This window comes from Malurus melanocephalus, unplaced genomic scaffold, assembly GCF_030028575.1.
Source record: "Malurus melanocephalus ecotype Western Australia unplaced genomic scaffold, MMel_1.1 scaffold_423, whole genome shotgun sequence".
NCBI lineage: Eukaryota > Metazoa > Chordata > Aves > Passeriformes > Maluridae > Malurus > Malurus melanocephalus.
In genome coordinates, this window is record NW_026623655.1 from 429,617 (window position 1) to 443,962 (window position 14,346).

The 14,346-nt window shown below is 43.6% G+C and overlaps 1 protein-coding gene across 1 annotated transcript in view; it reads left to right on the plus strand.

Moving 5' to 3' along the window:
- The first annotated feature begins 2,639 nt into the window (after positions 1-2,639).
- LGR4 (leucine rich repeat containing G protein-coupled receptor 4) overlaps positions 2,640-14,346 on the plus strand; it is a 64,817-nt gene continuing 53,110 nt past the window's right edge. Inside the window, exon 1 of the mRNA XM_057379781.1 lies at positions 2,640-3,216. Coding sequence (XP_057235764.1) covers positions 3,032-3,216 — 185 coding nt within the window. The 5' untranslated portion in view covers positions 2,640-3,031. The remainder of the gene's footprint in view (positions 3,217-14,346) is intronic.

Below are 14,346 nucleotides of genomic sequence, written 5' to 3' on the forward strand. Positions count from 1 at the left end.
AGACTATCCCAGTGTTTCAAAGCATGAAGAAAAAAAGAAAGTTCTGCTATTCTGCTTTTACTAGGGACCTTTTGTCAGAGAACTTCTGTGGGCATTACAGGGCGCCACTGCTGCTGTACAAAATAACCTCCACRCTACTATTTGTCTTCCAAAATCCAAGCAGGCACTGAGGGCCATTTCTGCTCCCATTATCTTTGGTTAGTGAAGTGAGACTACTTGCAGAGTGAGTATAAGCATTTCACTATTTTTCTTTGGCAGTAGTAGAAGAAAAAGGTCATTTTTTCTTAGAGGAATTGGTTTGGATCTGTTTTTTTGAAGTAAGTTGAGAGAACTCCTTTAAAATTTTTTTCGTCTTCTCTTGTGGTTGCTGCTCCTCCACTGCAATCCCTGAGTACTGCCATGGAGAGTGACATAAATGCACGGTGTCTTTGACCCTGACATTTCTCAGAACAACATGSCTTTGACAACAGCATTTCCCTGCCAAGATCAACAAGGGAGGACAAGAGATAACCGTATGTGTCTCTGTGGTAAAGCTTTAGCAYACATTAGTAGATGCAACTTTGAGAACTTCTATTTCTCACAAGGCACAGGACAAGCACGTGGCCTGTGATTAAAATGACCTTWCTTTTGCACTGATGCGTGATGATGTTCAAATAAAATCAGTACATCAKGAACAGGATTCCTAAATGCAAGGAAATAATATTTTTAATTACTGTGTAAAAKCATGTTAACACTTTTAGGAGAGTTAAAAGTTGAAAAACAATGAGAAATGTGAGATGGTGACTGAAGGGTCTGTATTTCCAGGGTCCTCACTGTGCACTCTACTTTCTTGGGCACAGATGATTTTAAGTCTTCAGGTGCCCACTAGTTACATGCCTGATTTTCAAATTTCACAAAATGCCCATTTTTAGCAAAGAGACTTTTGCTTTTTTTCCCCCACCTCAGCCAGCTCAAGAAAGGCATGATCAGCACAGACCTCAGCCCGGCATGGGGTGTCCTCTGGGATGTCAGTGTTGGGCAGGCAGTCCTTGGGAAGGTGAAGTGTAAGGTGTGAGCCCCTGGACTCCTGAGTGACCTGCACATGCCCAGGATTGCTATGAACGCTGTCTCTTCATTGTGTGTCTGGTGGGGGCAGGCTGCCTCAGCCCTGACACGTTTGTCTTGCCATGAATTTGGCATTTAGAATTTTTCATATGCAATTGCAGGAACTTGAAGTAACTGCAGCCAGGCCACACGACACCCTTGCACCATTCTTTTACTTTGGATTAAGAGTTCAGTGACCGCTGCAAATCCGCTCCTGGTGTTGGGGAAGTTTGGAGCTCGGTGGATACACGATGGTGCGGTTCATCCCATTTCTGTGCTGCAGCAGAGGTGGGCTGTCCACCACTGATGACTTCCTATGCTTCTGTCCATTTATTCGCACAATGGACATTAGGATTCCTGCCTRGGTGTGTCGTGGGCTCTGTGGGTTTAGGCTGGGCTGCACAGACACCTGTCTGGGTGTGACTTGGGCTGTGCCGGCAGTGCAGCTGGGCAGGAACTCCCCRGGCGAGTTCAGAGCATCCAAACGAGACATGTAAAATAGGTGGTGTGAGCGTGCACCACGACAGGATCCGGTGCCTTCGCAGCGCTTTCTTCAGCCRGGTCTGTTGGCTCAGAGCTCAGAATTCCCCCTGGACCAGAGGGGGCCAGCAGGGATCCATCTGGACCAGCCCCAGCTGGTGTTAGCTGTGACATCCCCAGTGACATGTGGGGACCGCCTGGAGCATCGTGAGTGACCTAAGCTGAACATGCAGCAGGCTCATTCCTGATGTGGCAACAGGTTAGAAGCATCCGGAATAAAGCATTTAAAAAACCAACTTGGATGATGGAAGGCACTGATGACAAAGACAGGATTTTAGTTTTGTTTAGTACTCYTTTTAGAGTAGTTAGGAGAAGACGATCCAAACTGGCACAGATTTGGTTGCGATATCTGAGAAGTATAAAAGCCAGCTACCACGGCAGTGTTTTGTGTGGGAAAAAAACCCAATTCTTTAAAAGCAAACCGGTGTGAGAAGAGCTTGTGCTGCAGTCACCGCTGCTTTGGGAACAGGAGTGTGAAACGCTTTTGAGTCCCTGAGGCAGAAGGGAGCRAGGACAGAGGGCCATACCAGCTGGAATCCTGCAATACCGGACTCTCAACGGGCTACCTTTATCTCCACCCGCTGCACCGTCGGGGCCTTGCTGGTCCCGGTGCCTGCCGGCTGTGGGGCGATGCGGGCCCAGGCGCTCGCACGCTCCTGCCGCGGCAATGCCGTAGCTGGAAATGGTGTCCTGAGGTCACGGGCCCGGAGCTGCCCTCACCCACAGCCAGCTCGCCCCGTCCCCGCGGCTCCTGGGCTCATTCCCTCACATTTCCGCGGGCCCCGGGGTGAGGGCCCTGAGGGTGCCGGGGGTCCGGGCGGCGATCGGGGAGCGGCCCCGGCGGTGAGGAGTGGGCGGGGCTTCCCCGCCAGCGCCCCGCCCCTCGCGCCCATTGGCAGCGRCCGGGCCCTGCTTTGCATATTGCCCGCCCCGCGCCAGCTCTCCGCCAATGGGAGCGCGGGTGCGGCTTCATTAGCATACGCACCTCTGCCCTGGGCGCGGAGCCGGCGCGGCTGCAGGAGCGCGGTGCGGGAGGGGCGGGTGCGCCGAGCGCAGCCCTGGAGCCGCGGCCGCCGAGGGGCCGGGGCGCACGGCCCGGGACCGCCACCGCCTCCCGGTAGCGCTGCTCTGCGGGGCTGAGATGAGCGGTGCCGAGCGCCGCTGCGGACTGTGTACGGGGCAGGCGGGCGGCGGAGGGCTGGCTTCCCGCTGAGGCAGCCCCCGAGCCGCGCCGGACGGAGGAGCCCTCTTTATTTTGAATTTTTTTTTTTTTTTTTTTTGTCGTCGTTGTTTTTTGAAAAGGTTTTTTTACGTTTTTCCGGCAGCTCGCCAGGCTCGGTGCGCGGAGGACGCCAGCGGAGAGCCTCAGGCCGAGCCGAGCCGGGCCGGGGGGGCTGGGCGGCCGGCGATGCGGTGCCTCGCTCTGCTTGGCCTCGTCGCCTGGGGCCTGGGGAGCTGGGCCGGACACAGCGGCGGAGCGTCCCCCCCGCCCTGCCCGGCCCCTTGCAGCTGCGACGGAGACCGCGGCGTGGACTGCTCCGGGCGGGGGCTTGCGGCCGTGCCTCCGGGACTCAGCGCCTTCACGCACGCCCTGTGAGTCGGGGCGTGGGCCGGGCTGGGGACGGGCGGGCGGGCAGGTAGCTGCGGCGGGGAGGTAGCCGAGGTGGATACCGCCGACAATCGAGTGTGTGTGTGCTGGTTGTTGTTGTTGTTGCGGGTCTAACGCGGCCGAGTCCCGTGGCAGGGCCTCCGGGCCGCACAGGGCCCGGCCCCGCTGGGGCAGGTGAGGCTGGCAGGGCCTGAGGCGGCACCCGGGGCTCCGGCGGGCGGGCGTGAGCCGGCCTTTTAAACCCCGAAAGGATCGGCTTGGGAGGTTTAAAAGGCCGGGGAGAAGCTGCTTGGGTCTTGCGGCAGCAAAAGGGGAGTCTCGGGGGGTTTGGTGGGGCCCGAGTGGATCCCGGTGCTGTCCTGAGCAGGGAGAGAGCTGCTGCCCGCACATTTGTGTGTCTCAGCCTGATGTCCTCTCCCTAAATCGCTTTTCTCCGAGTTTTACTCCAGAAACCAGTTGCTAGGTTAGCCAGTTTTCTCTCAAAAGGCAAGGCATTTTTAGTCCGAAGAACGCATTAAGTCTGGTTAAATAAGGTGCCTTCACTCTTACGAAATCTCTCACTATGGTAAAGCACAGGGGAACCTTGAAAAAAAAARCCAGCATAACCAAACCTGGAAGGCTTATCGAGTTTTGCTTGTGAACGAAGAAAAATATAGTGTACCATATTCTATGGTAGTATTGTGAAGCAGGCAGAAACTGGTGGATCTTGTGTGGAGTTTTGGTAACTTTATTATTAAAATTCTAATTGAGGAATGAGCMCTGTTCTGTAGAGACATGGCCGAGGAGGGATTTGCAGCTTTCAATACGGTAGCTTTGCTAATCCACAAACCTGTTAAGTTTCACAATAAAACCTGTCAGTCTTGCCCCACTTCTCAGCGCAGATTTCACAGGGTGGAGCAAGGTCTAGTATGGGCCAGTGGTCAAGTCTGGTATTACTAAAGCTTTGCCGTGTTTACAACATATAACACAGCACACYACGGCAAATGATGGTGCGTGGTTTCAGATCTGTACTCAATTGCTCTTTTGTTAGAATGCAACAGTAGTTTATGCCTTCAAAATTTGCACTTTTTTCTTTCTCTTCGCCTACACTTACTATGCAAAGGTWGTCTGATTCTTAGTTACTGGATGTTTTGTTTACTGAGGAGGTTTCTACTTTCTCCTAGAAAAGTAGAAGAATTTGAATTGTTTCTTTTAATTGTTCAGGCAAGGTGGAGAAAAATTACTGGGCCTTTTTTTCTTATATAATGTTTGATGAATGGTAGAAGTTGCAGGTCTCAGTTGTTACCTGTGCTTAAATATTTTGTCCCTTTTTTTGTGCTTGTATGGTGCTAGTGGGACYTCCCTTTGTGGTGTTTTTCCTGTGGCAGAAATGGTGGTTTGTGAGTGTTTGGGATAAGGGAGTTAGAAGCTGCCAAAATGAGTTTTTTTGACTTGGTAAACCCAGTCTTCTCTTTCCTTTTTGGGAARTTACCCAAATTCATAAAGTGCTTGAAGCCTCTCTGGTAAAAGCTGCATTAAAGCATATGATTTTATGGCCACTGCATTGCCTGGCTGTCTTATAAAAATGGGCTGGTACATCCCTGAGTGCCTGCAACACGACATTGGTTGTCTAATGGGCATGAGTTGCCATAGCCAACACCCATGTGAGATAAAGCTGCTAAACAGTTTCAATTTGTAAGGTTTTCCTTACTGGGCAGGTAAATTTCACAAAGCTAAGGTGACAGTGAGAGAAGACCTGAACACACCTCATTGTGCTTTGGAATGAGTTGTTGTAGCTTTTGATTCTATTTTCTTTAAATTTGAGAAGATACTTAGTTGTACTTGAGAAGAGTATATCTGATTCTGTGGCAGTGGAGGATACACTCGATCCCTGTTTGCATAAAGTTCCTGCTTCCTTGTTTACAGAAGGAAAACAATTGATGACTTYTTGGTACTTCTGAGCTTCACTATCCTTTCTTGTACTGATGGCGCTGGAAGTTTAGTGTATGTAGAAGACAGTTTTGGAGGTTATTTATTGCCATCATTTCTGACCTGCTTGAACTGGGCAATGTGTAGTTTTGCCAGAGATGCTGAGTTGGTTGGTTTTTGTGGTAGAAGAACACACAGACATAAAATTACACCCCTTCCTGACCATTTTTGTGTCATAGCAAAGCACAYTAGCTATATGAGAAGAAAGCTTTTCWGTGCWCTMTGTCAGGCACCTTAATGATGCCATGAAAGGCCCTYAGCATTGCTACAGGGCTTTTTTTTTGATTACTGCCATGGCAGCAAAAAGCCTGTAACATAGAGATGGCTGAAAAAGTGTTATGAGTGATGTTCTGTGATATTAAAGCAAAGTTGTGCCTAGGTTGTGACTTTGGCCAGGAGARAGCAACTGAAGAAAAGTTGCTCACACTCAAAAGTTGGCAGTGAATGAGTTCCCAGTCAGCTGAGAACCATGGAAGGGAGTTGGTATTTAATTTTTATTAGTTCTGTTTTCCTGAAGTCTTAATTTCTTGTATTGATTCTGATTATTTAGCCTAACTTCCAAGATGCTGCTATGAATAGTCAGGCAGGGCTTTCTGTARAGCCTTAAAGACATATCCTTACAGATTACCCTTCACATTCCTTATTTCTGTTTATTCAGCTTTTGACTGATCCCCTGCTCATACCTTACTTACTGTGGTGGTTAGAAAGCAGGGGCCAGAGTGATAGTGGGGGTTATGTGATTACCAAAGTATGGTGAGGTCTCCTGAGGGTTATTGTAATTGTATCAGACCAAGCAGCTTAGAAAGATGAGTATCTGGTCWCTACTTTTGAGTCACTGGTGAAGTTCGAGAGGTAGAATTTGAATAAAGGTGAATATATTGTCCCAACTGAAGTCATCTCAGTGAAGAAATTATTGGTAAACGTACAAGTGCTTAGAAAAGAGAGATGACAGCACTAGATCCAAACTTTCTGAGGGAATGGGTTGGATGGGGAGGAACTCAGAGAGAGTTGGGACAACATGACCAAGGATAATTGCCTGATACTTCTACTATAGGCAACCGTTTGTTCTGTATAATTTAGRTAGGTGTTTATGTAACTCTTAATTACCATCTGCCTGTTTTTCTGTTTATGAAGGTTCACTTCACTTTGTTGCAAAATAACTGTCATCTGTGCAAGTGGTATCTGTGCTAAAATACAAAAAGGGGTTTTGTTTTTTCTTCAATGCTGTATGCTCCTGATTTTTGCTATGATTTTTCACATGTTCTAGAAAACTTAATGCTAATGAGAGGAAATTGGTAGAGCATACATGTGCTTATGTTTCTTACAAATGTCAGTTTGAGAACTCAGATTCCAGTTTGGAGGGTTTAATGCATGTATGAGTCTTGTGCAGGAGATTAAAAGCAAGTAATTGTAGATAATTACTTTTGGAGAGATCTTCCATGGGCCTAGCTGGTTTAGGTCTTGCCTGACAGCCATGAGGTCCCTTCTGGGTGCCTGCTATTACATTTTAGGCACTTGAAGCAAGAAAACAGTGCAGATGGTTTTCATTCTAGTGCTTCTTGCATGTATTTTCAKGGAATGGTGGGGTCCCTTGCTTTARCTTTACTTTCTTTGAGTTGTGAAAGGTAGGGGCTTGTGAGCTCTGGCTGCCCTAGACTATCCTAAGGGATAGACCTTCAGGATGAAATTGCCATCTTGATATTTTGTGTTTTATTGCTCTTCTAACTTAATAGTGCTGTCTTTCTGTGTGCTATGTTATGCACTAGCTTTATAAGGTCAAGATGTGGCAGTTGAGATCCTTTTTTTGCTTGTTTTGTGCTACAGGTTCTGTGCTTCAGCAATCACAGAGTATTTTGGTATACATGCTATCTGGAAGTACCTACATGCTCTCACAACTGAGTGAGATGCCTTGCTCCTTTTATGTATAAATGGCAAAATGATATGGTTCAGTTTGGTTTGAGCAGAGCTTGCTCTTGCTTTTTATTTTTTTTGTCTTTTTATCTATCACTGTTACTTTTCTGTAGAATGGTGGTAAAAGGTAGGGGGATGTGAGGTGTCTTCTTCTGATTCGTGGTACAAAGATWGAGATATTTAGTGTACTGCTATGGTCAGATATGTCATTACAGTAAGGACCTGGCTGAGTTTTGTTAATGCTGTCTAGCAGAGTTGTTGYGGTGAAAAGTGAAGATGTCCAGATGTGACATTGAGTCTGGAAAATGTAGCATAATTGYGGTCTTCCTGAGATAGAAAAGCCTTATCTAATTAGAGGTTTGAAGGTTTTGCAGTTAAACCATTTAGTTTTTCACTTGTCTCTGCTACATATTGGTGATATGATGGCAAGTAATAACTACATACTTCTTTTAGAAAGACATGGTCATGTCTTTTCAACTTCAATGTTCTAATCAGCAGAAATGTTATATTTGTACAGGCCAGTGAAATCCCTTGTAGAGGAGGAGAACTTGAGTTTGGTACAGCATTCAGTGATTGCAGCAACAGTCTTTCCAGCAAATATCACCCAAAGATTGGAGTCTTTATCTTCATTTTAAGCTGGCCAAWTTATCTGTCAGTCTTGCAAAAAAGTAGATGCTCTTAGGTAGTGTACACAAAGTGAAACTGTGTTGGTGTTTCAAAGTTTTATTCGGTGTTTTGCCTTTTTAATGTTTCTGTTGGTATCAAATTTGGTGTTTTCCTCTTTACCTTTTATCCCTCCCCCAAAAAACCCTAACACTCTGCCATAACATGTAATTTCTCAGGTATTTGGCATTTATTTTGTACACTGAACTTATTTGTATCAGCAATATGTAATTTCTTGTTTGATGCTTACTGGCAGGGGCTTGTAAGTGTGATTTTTGGGGAATAAATACTAAGATAAGACTGCAGCATGGAAAAAAGTTGGCCTTCAATGTGAGCAAGTTTATGCTAGTAAATAATTACCTTTTCAGTTCTTGAGAGGAATTTGCTAGTAACTATCCACTTGAGAGGGAAAATATGGAAGCTGTAATATAAGGACTGAAAAACAAAACAAAACCCAAAAAACCTCCTCTGCAAGGATCTTAGTTTGTTTTGTATTCTACATCTAAGCCAGCAATTTTTGCAGAACACAAGCTCTTATTTACCCAGAGAAAATTACTGGCCTAGATTTCCAAAGGGCTGAGCACCCATATCACATTTTAGAGAGCATGGTAGCTGCAGGGCTGGGGGAGTATCTCTGAATTTCAGAGATCTTCCTCTCAGCCACCCTTGTGCTTTTTCTGAAAGTTTGTTCCTAAGGATGGGTCTCTTGTTGGAAATGGGTGATGCTGTTTATGTTCTGGAGGATTTGCCAACAACCCAGGTTTCCCTGCTCCTTGTTTTGCAAACAGGCGAGGGAGTGAAATGGATGGGACCAGCTTGGTTCAGCATGGCTGCATGAAGCTTCATGGCCAGCAGTTAATCTTTTAAAGGGATGAATGTGTTTCAGGCAGCAGCTCTGTGCTTGCCAAACTGTGGTTTTGGGTCTCTTTATGGAAGAAACACAAAGTCAAAAATAGCTTGAGGAAGAATTAGAGAGATCTGTATGATCCATGACACAGGGGACAAAGGTGGGAGAGGGTACATAAGAGAAGAGCAGAGGCACTTGAAGAAACCTGTAAATTTGAAGCAACAGAGATTTAAATATTACAAGTCCTTTGCTTACACGGGCACCAACAGCATTTCATGGGTTAGAAGTCYCTGGCCATCCTCCCCACCTGATAGATTTACCATCTACCTAGGATTTTGCTACAAAGAAATACTCTTCTGTAGTTTTTTTTTCTTTTAAAGTGATGCACCTCCTCCTTTACTCTCTCCAGCCAGTTGTGGTGAAATGCTAGGTCTTGTAAGGTCTTCTTTCACCCTAAAATTTTTGAGCAAATGCGTCTGGACTTTTAAATGGTTACACGATTAGAAGTGAATCATAAATGAATGTGCAATTTCAGAGGTATGCAGGGGAGGCCTAAACCTGTTTAATTTAGCTTAATAATGCTGCAGATGCAGTTGTGTATTTTTTAAGGTTGCTYTGCGAAAATATGTTTTAATTTGGGAGTTTTCCCATTACCTTCTTGACATCTGTAGTGTCAAGATGTGATTTCAGATGTGCTTTCAGTAGTCATGCCACTGACAATGGAAACATGGCATATTTCATTCTCATCTTAGGAAGCGATGTACAGGGCTGTGAAGGCTGGGGGCTTGAAACTTCACGGTAGGTTGGTAAGCTAGCCATAAAATTTGCTGTGAGCAATCAGAAATGCTCTTGCTGAAGCTGTCGTACTTTGCCTAGAGCTGTTTTGTTTTTGGCAYAAGAAACCCAGATGTAAAACAGTGCTGTTTTGGCATTGCAGAACTGCAATGTATTGCCAAAGTATTGCAGAGATCATTCACTACAGTTCACTGTGGTTGTGTTTCATTCTTCCCTGTATGTGATCCTATGCAGTGTTTTTTCTCAACCGTTTGGGCACTGAGGTGGTTGGTATTTGGTGTTGAGTAGATGCAAAAGATGTGAGYGCAGATCCCACTGGGATGTACCTGCTAGGGGTCAATTCCTCCTGTGCCCACTGCTTCCCCTTTCAGAGCACAGAATAGTACCTGCTGTTCCCTGCTAGCCAAGGAAAACATGGCAAAGTGTTTGCTTGTGAAGTGAGAACTTGTATTCCCTGCACTCAGGGCTTTAGGACCATAGCAGGRAAGCAGAATGGTTTGTTCCTATTGCAGGAGGAGATGGTGCAAATCAGGAAAGGATGTTTGGGGAAGCTTGCTGCTCCTTGATTGTCGAGAGGACTTGGTGGTACCTACCTTCAGTCCTTTCTTTGTTAGTAGAATTTGATGTATGGGATGTCCTGACTGTCYTTTTTAAAACTTTATCTCATGTTGTTTTAAAAATAACTCTTACTTGAAAAATTTCCTTGCTGTTTTCTGAATGCTGATCCAGAATAGTAGCAGATATAGTTGGTTCATCTGGAAAGGTGAAKAGACTGTGAAAGCTGTGACTTTGGAGTGCAGGCCTCTCTGGTGCAGTGGATTTTATTGTCTGGAAACGTGCCTGGTGTTTTTCATGTGGCAGAACTGCTGGGTCTGACCTTCACTCCACTGATGCATGTAAAAGCTGTGAAGAGGCTGTCRTCTTTTTCAAGTGCTATGTTGGGAAGTCCTACAAATATGCTGTTTTTTTTAAGCTGGGGGAAACCTTTCCCAGACTGGGCCACATGCTTGCAGTAGTGCTCTCAGCAGTTCTCTAACCTGCTCCTGCAAATTAGGAGCCCTTTAACCTACTGAAAGGAGTCCTGTACTCTTTGGAAGATAGTTGCCAGACTTAAGGGAATTTTGCAAAGCCACTGTCAGCAGCAACCTATGTTCATACCTTGTTCATCTCCTTTATTTACAGTTTCACTCAAGTAGCTGCTCTCTTCAGGCATTAAATGATTGCTGTACTGGGTGTCCTCCTGGGATCTTGGTGGCCTTCATGGAATTGTCTGGGGAGAGAAAAAGAAATAGTCCATTGTAGAGTTCTCCTCTGAGAATACAGTTACTGATGATTTGGGCCTGCACAGGCTTCTGCCTTTTGGTAATTTTTTTACTGCTGTTGGTTTTAGCATTTGGGTAAAAAAAAAAACAAAAAACAACCCAGTAGAAGTGGATGGACTAATATTGACCAAACTGTTAATATTTTACAGAACTAGTGTGAGTCTTGCTAGGTGTAGAAAATCCTTTTCCAAGGACAAATCTCCTGGCTCTGTGTTACTGTGGCTAAATGTTTGCTGGGGACATTGTATCTCTTCAATATCAGGTCAGTCATTTATTTAGAAGTGACTTGATACTGCTTGACTTTTTTTTTGCCAAAATTTCAACTCATTTGTTTACATGTTGTTTTTCTTTAACCTGCTTACTGCGAAGGCAGGTCTCTAGTTTTCAGACCAAACCCATACAGTATCTTAATGTTCAAGAGCATTAAGCAGGGATTTAATTTGTTTTTGGCATAATAAGTGGCAGTTGTTTACTTCAGAGGAATCCTTTGCAGTTTTGCAGCAAGACCGGTTTTTCCTCCTTAAAACTCTTCAACTCTCCTGAGTAATTATRCCAGTAAAATATGTCTATGTATTCAAAAAAGACTAGCATGAAAACAATAATATATCTGAAACTCTGTGTCAGAGTAGGACACCTTGCACTGTGATTTATTTTCTGTAAGTCAAGATACATTTTTTCCCCTAATAATATGAAATGTAGGAATTCTGTAACAAACGTCGGATAAATATGCAAATACCCTGGGTATTTGCCTCACCAGATATATTACCTATGTCTTTCAGGCAAAGTRCATCACCTGCTCTGGGTTGATTCAGTGCCATCAAGAATAGAGAATAGTGGAATAATAGTGTAAACATAAAAAAAAAAATTAGTCAATCATACCATTTTTCAGTGAACTTGCCTCAGGGAATTTGGTGCCCAGTCTGATTTATTTTGCTATAAAAAAAGCCAAGATTGATATTGTTGGCCACTTTGCTGTGCAGACTTTCCTACCAGTTTGTCTGTTGGCATCTTCAGTGGGAATAGGCAGCTTCTGTTTCATCTCTGGCCTGCAAGTGCTTGTTAAGAAACACACTTTAAGAGGTACTGGGGAAGCTGAAGGTTCTACACGGTGTTTATAATATATATACATATTTAAAAACATCCCACTTCTTTCAAAAGATGATACGTTAGTTGGATTGTGCTGTTACAGAGAAAGAGCAAGAATTGTTCTGCTGTTATTTATCCCATGTGCTCAGTAAGTTTTAATTGTTGGCAGCTTTCTTGAACTATCAAATTGAAAAGTAGCTTTGGAAGAGAGCAGATGAATCACAGCATGAATCAACAGGCAAAGTGCAGAGGTAGTTTTACATGTGACCATTTTCACTGTTACAATTCTTTTGCATCTTTGCTTGAAAGGAAGAAAAACCACTGAGTAGTAGCACTTTGCCTTGGGGTTTGAGCTCTGTGTAAAAATAGAAGCCTTGTGTGTGATAGTGGTGAGTTCTGTTTAAGTGTGCTGTACATAGTGGAAATCTGCAGGAAAATGTAAATATCTGGCTTAGCAACTTAATCTAAGGGCTTTGTAAGAAGAGTTAAGAGCAAGTTATAAAATTTTAAGGTTTGGTGAAGGAGACCGGTTCTTGCAGTAGAACACTGCTAGCAGATGCTTCTTTTGAGGCTGATAGCAAGTATCTTAACAATTTGTATCTGCAAAACTATCGGGAAAGCTTCAAGATCTGTCAGAGTTATAGATGTTTCTTACCTCCTTTTGAAACTCAAACATATAAGCATAGCCTTAAATGAGATTACTTTTTAGCCTGTCACTGTGAAATAGTCTTTGATTTAGGTCTCCCTGAAGTGCATAGGATATTAGAAATACAGAATATTGCTACATATTTGCTTTGTATTTTAAAAGCAGTTAACACAATTTCAGAGAATATATGCAGATCACCCAAGAAGTTTCAGCAAATAATCACTGCAGTTAAAACCACAAACAGGCCCTGCTGTGCTGCCATCTTAGCAGCAGCAGAGCACTGCTGATGTCTTGGAAAGGCTCTTTTCTCCAGGTATGCTGCTCGGAAGGAGGAGATTCTGTTACAGCTTTTCAGTGCAAATGGCTTTCATTACATTTTCACACAATAGCCCAAGGCTTTTGGGGAAGGACTAGACTGAAAACTCATCACACTTATTGCCATATGTTGCTTGCATTTAGACAAGGTGGCGAATGAAGCACAAGAGGCATCTTAAACATTGAAAATCTTGGTCACATTTTAAGCTTTTTTAACTGTTAAAAAAGATAACATCTGTGGAGAGATTAATGAGCAATAGGTAACTGTATTGAATCCAGGCTTGCAGAATGCAATTTAACTTCTTTAGGTTTCAGCACGCTCATTTAATTACTGGATTACTGAAGGTTTTCTCTGCTGTGGGAATGTGTAGGGAAAACATGAACGTTTATACAAAGAACTGTGAATGAAGTTTGGGGATATTGCCTTCTTGTTGCCTAAACAATCCCACTTTATATTATCCCTGCATTAATTTCCTTTCAAGAAGATTGTAGACAGGTCTTGCTATCACTTACACTCAATTATTTCAGTGTTCACTTCCCCATGTGATTTAACATGCACGAGCTTAATTATTCTTTTCTCGCCTAGGGAGAGATTTCCTTCCAATAATTACCTTCACTGCCCTTTACCCTTCTGCACATTAGTTTGTTTGGAGAAACATAGTTGCTTGGTAAGCAACCCAAACAAGGCAGTGCCTGGAGCTGTCTTGGAAACATAAATTATACCTTTTAAATAGCATGTTAAGCTTCAGTTTGCAGAAACTAAACTACTAGACGTACTGAATTAGCAAGCTTTAACCATTTCTCCCTTAACTAAAGATCCTATGAGTTCACAGGAAAGCACCAGTTTAAACTGCACTTCAATATAGTATTGGGGCAACACAGGTACAAAGGAAAAGACATTCAAGTTACCAAATAACATCCTTGCTTCAATTATTTCTTTCTACCAGCAGCTGTTTAGTCATACCGTATTTAAAAGTATTTATAAGGTGAATGTGATGCAATGCTGCCAGACTGATTGCTCCTGTGGTAGCAAAGAAATACATAGTTAATCTTGTGGAAATTTTTCAGGTTTATATCATTCTGTTTGACTTCCATGTTGTCCTTCCTAATACATAGTATGGATGAAAGAAAATACAAATAGTAAGCCCAGCAGGAATAAAGTGCATACATTCTTTGTTAAAGCCATTTTTATTTTAATTCAATGATAGTCGAAAGAGAGAATTTCTTAAACTGGCTGGTAGAGAATTAGTTCTAAAAGTTTTTTCTTTTGCCACATTGATTAATCTGTATGCTGTATAGAATACAGTCTGATATGTCAGGGGGTGGGTTGCTTCAGTCTCTATCATGTTTACTATAAATAGTGCTAACTATTTTGTGGTAAATAYAATGAAAGGAGCAAAAGGTTCCATTTGTCTTGAAACTTTGAATATTTAGTGTTCTTACAAGKCTGGAATAATTATTTAATTCCGCTGTTAGTGACACACTAAATATTGGTAAAGTTGATTGTCATTGTGTACGTGGAAAAAATAAGATGTTTTAACTTGACAAAGCTATGTATGTT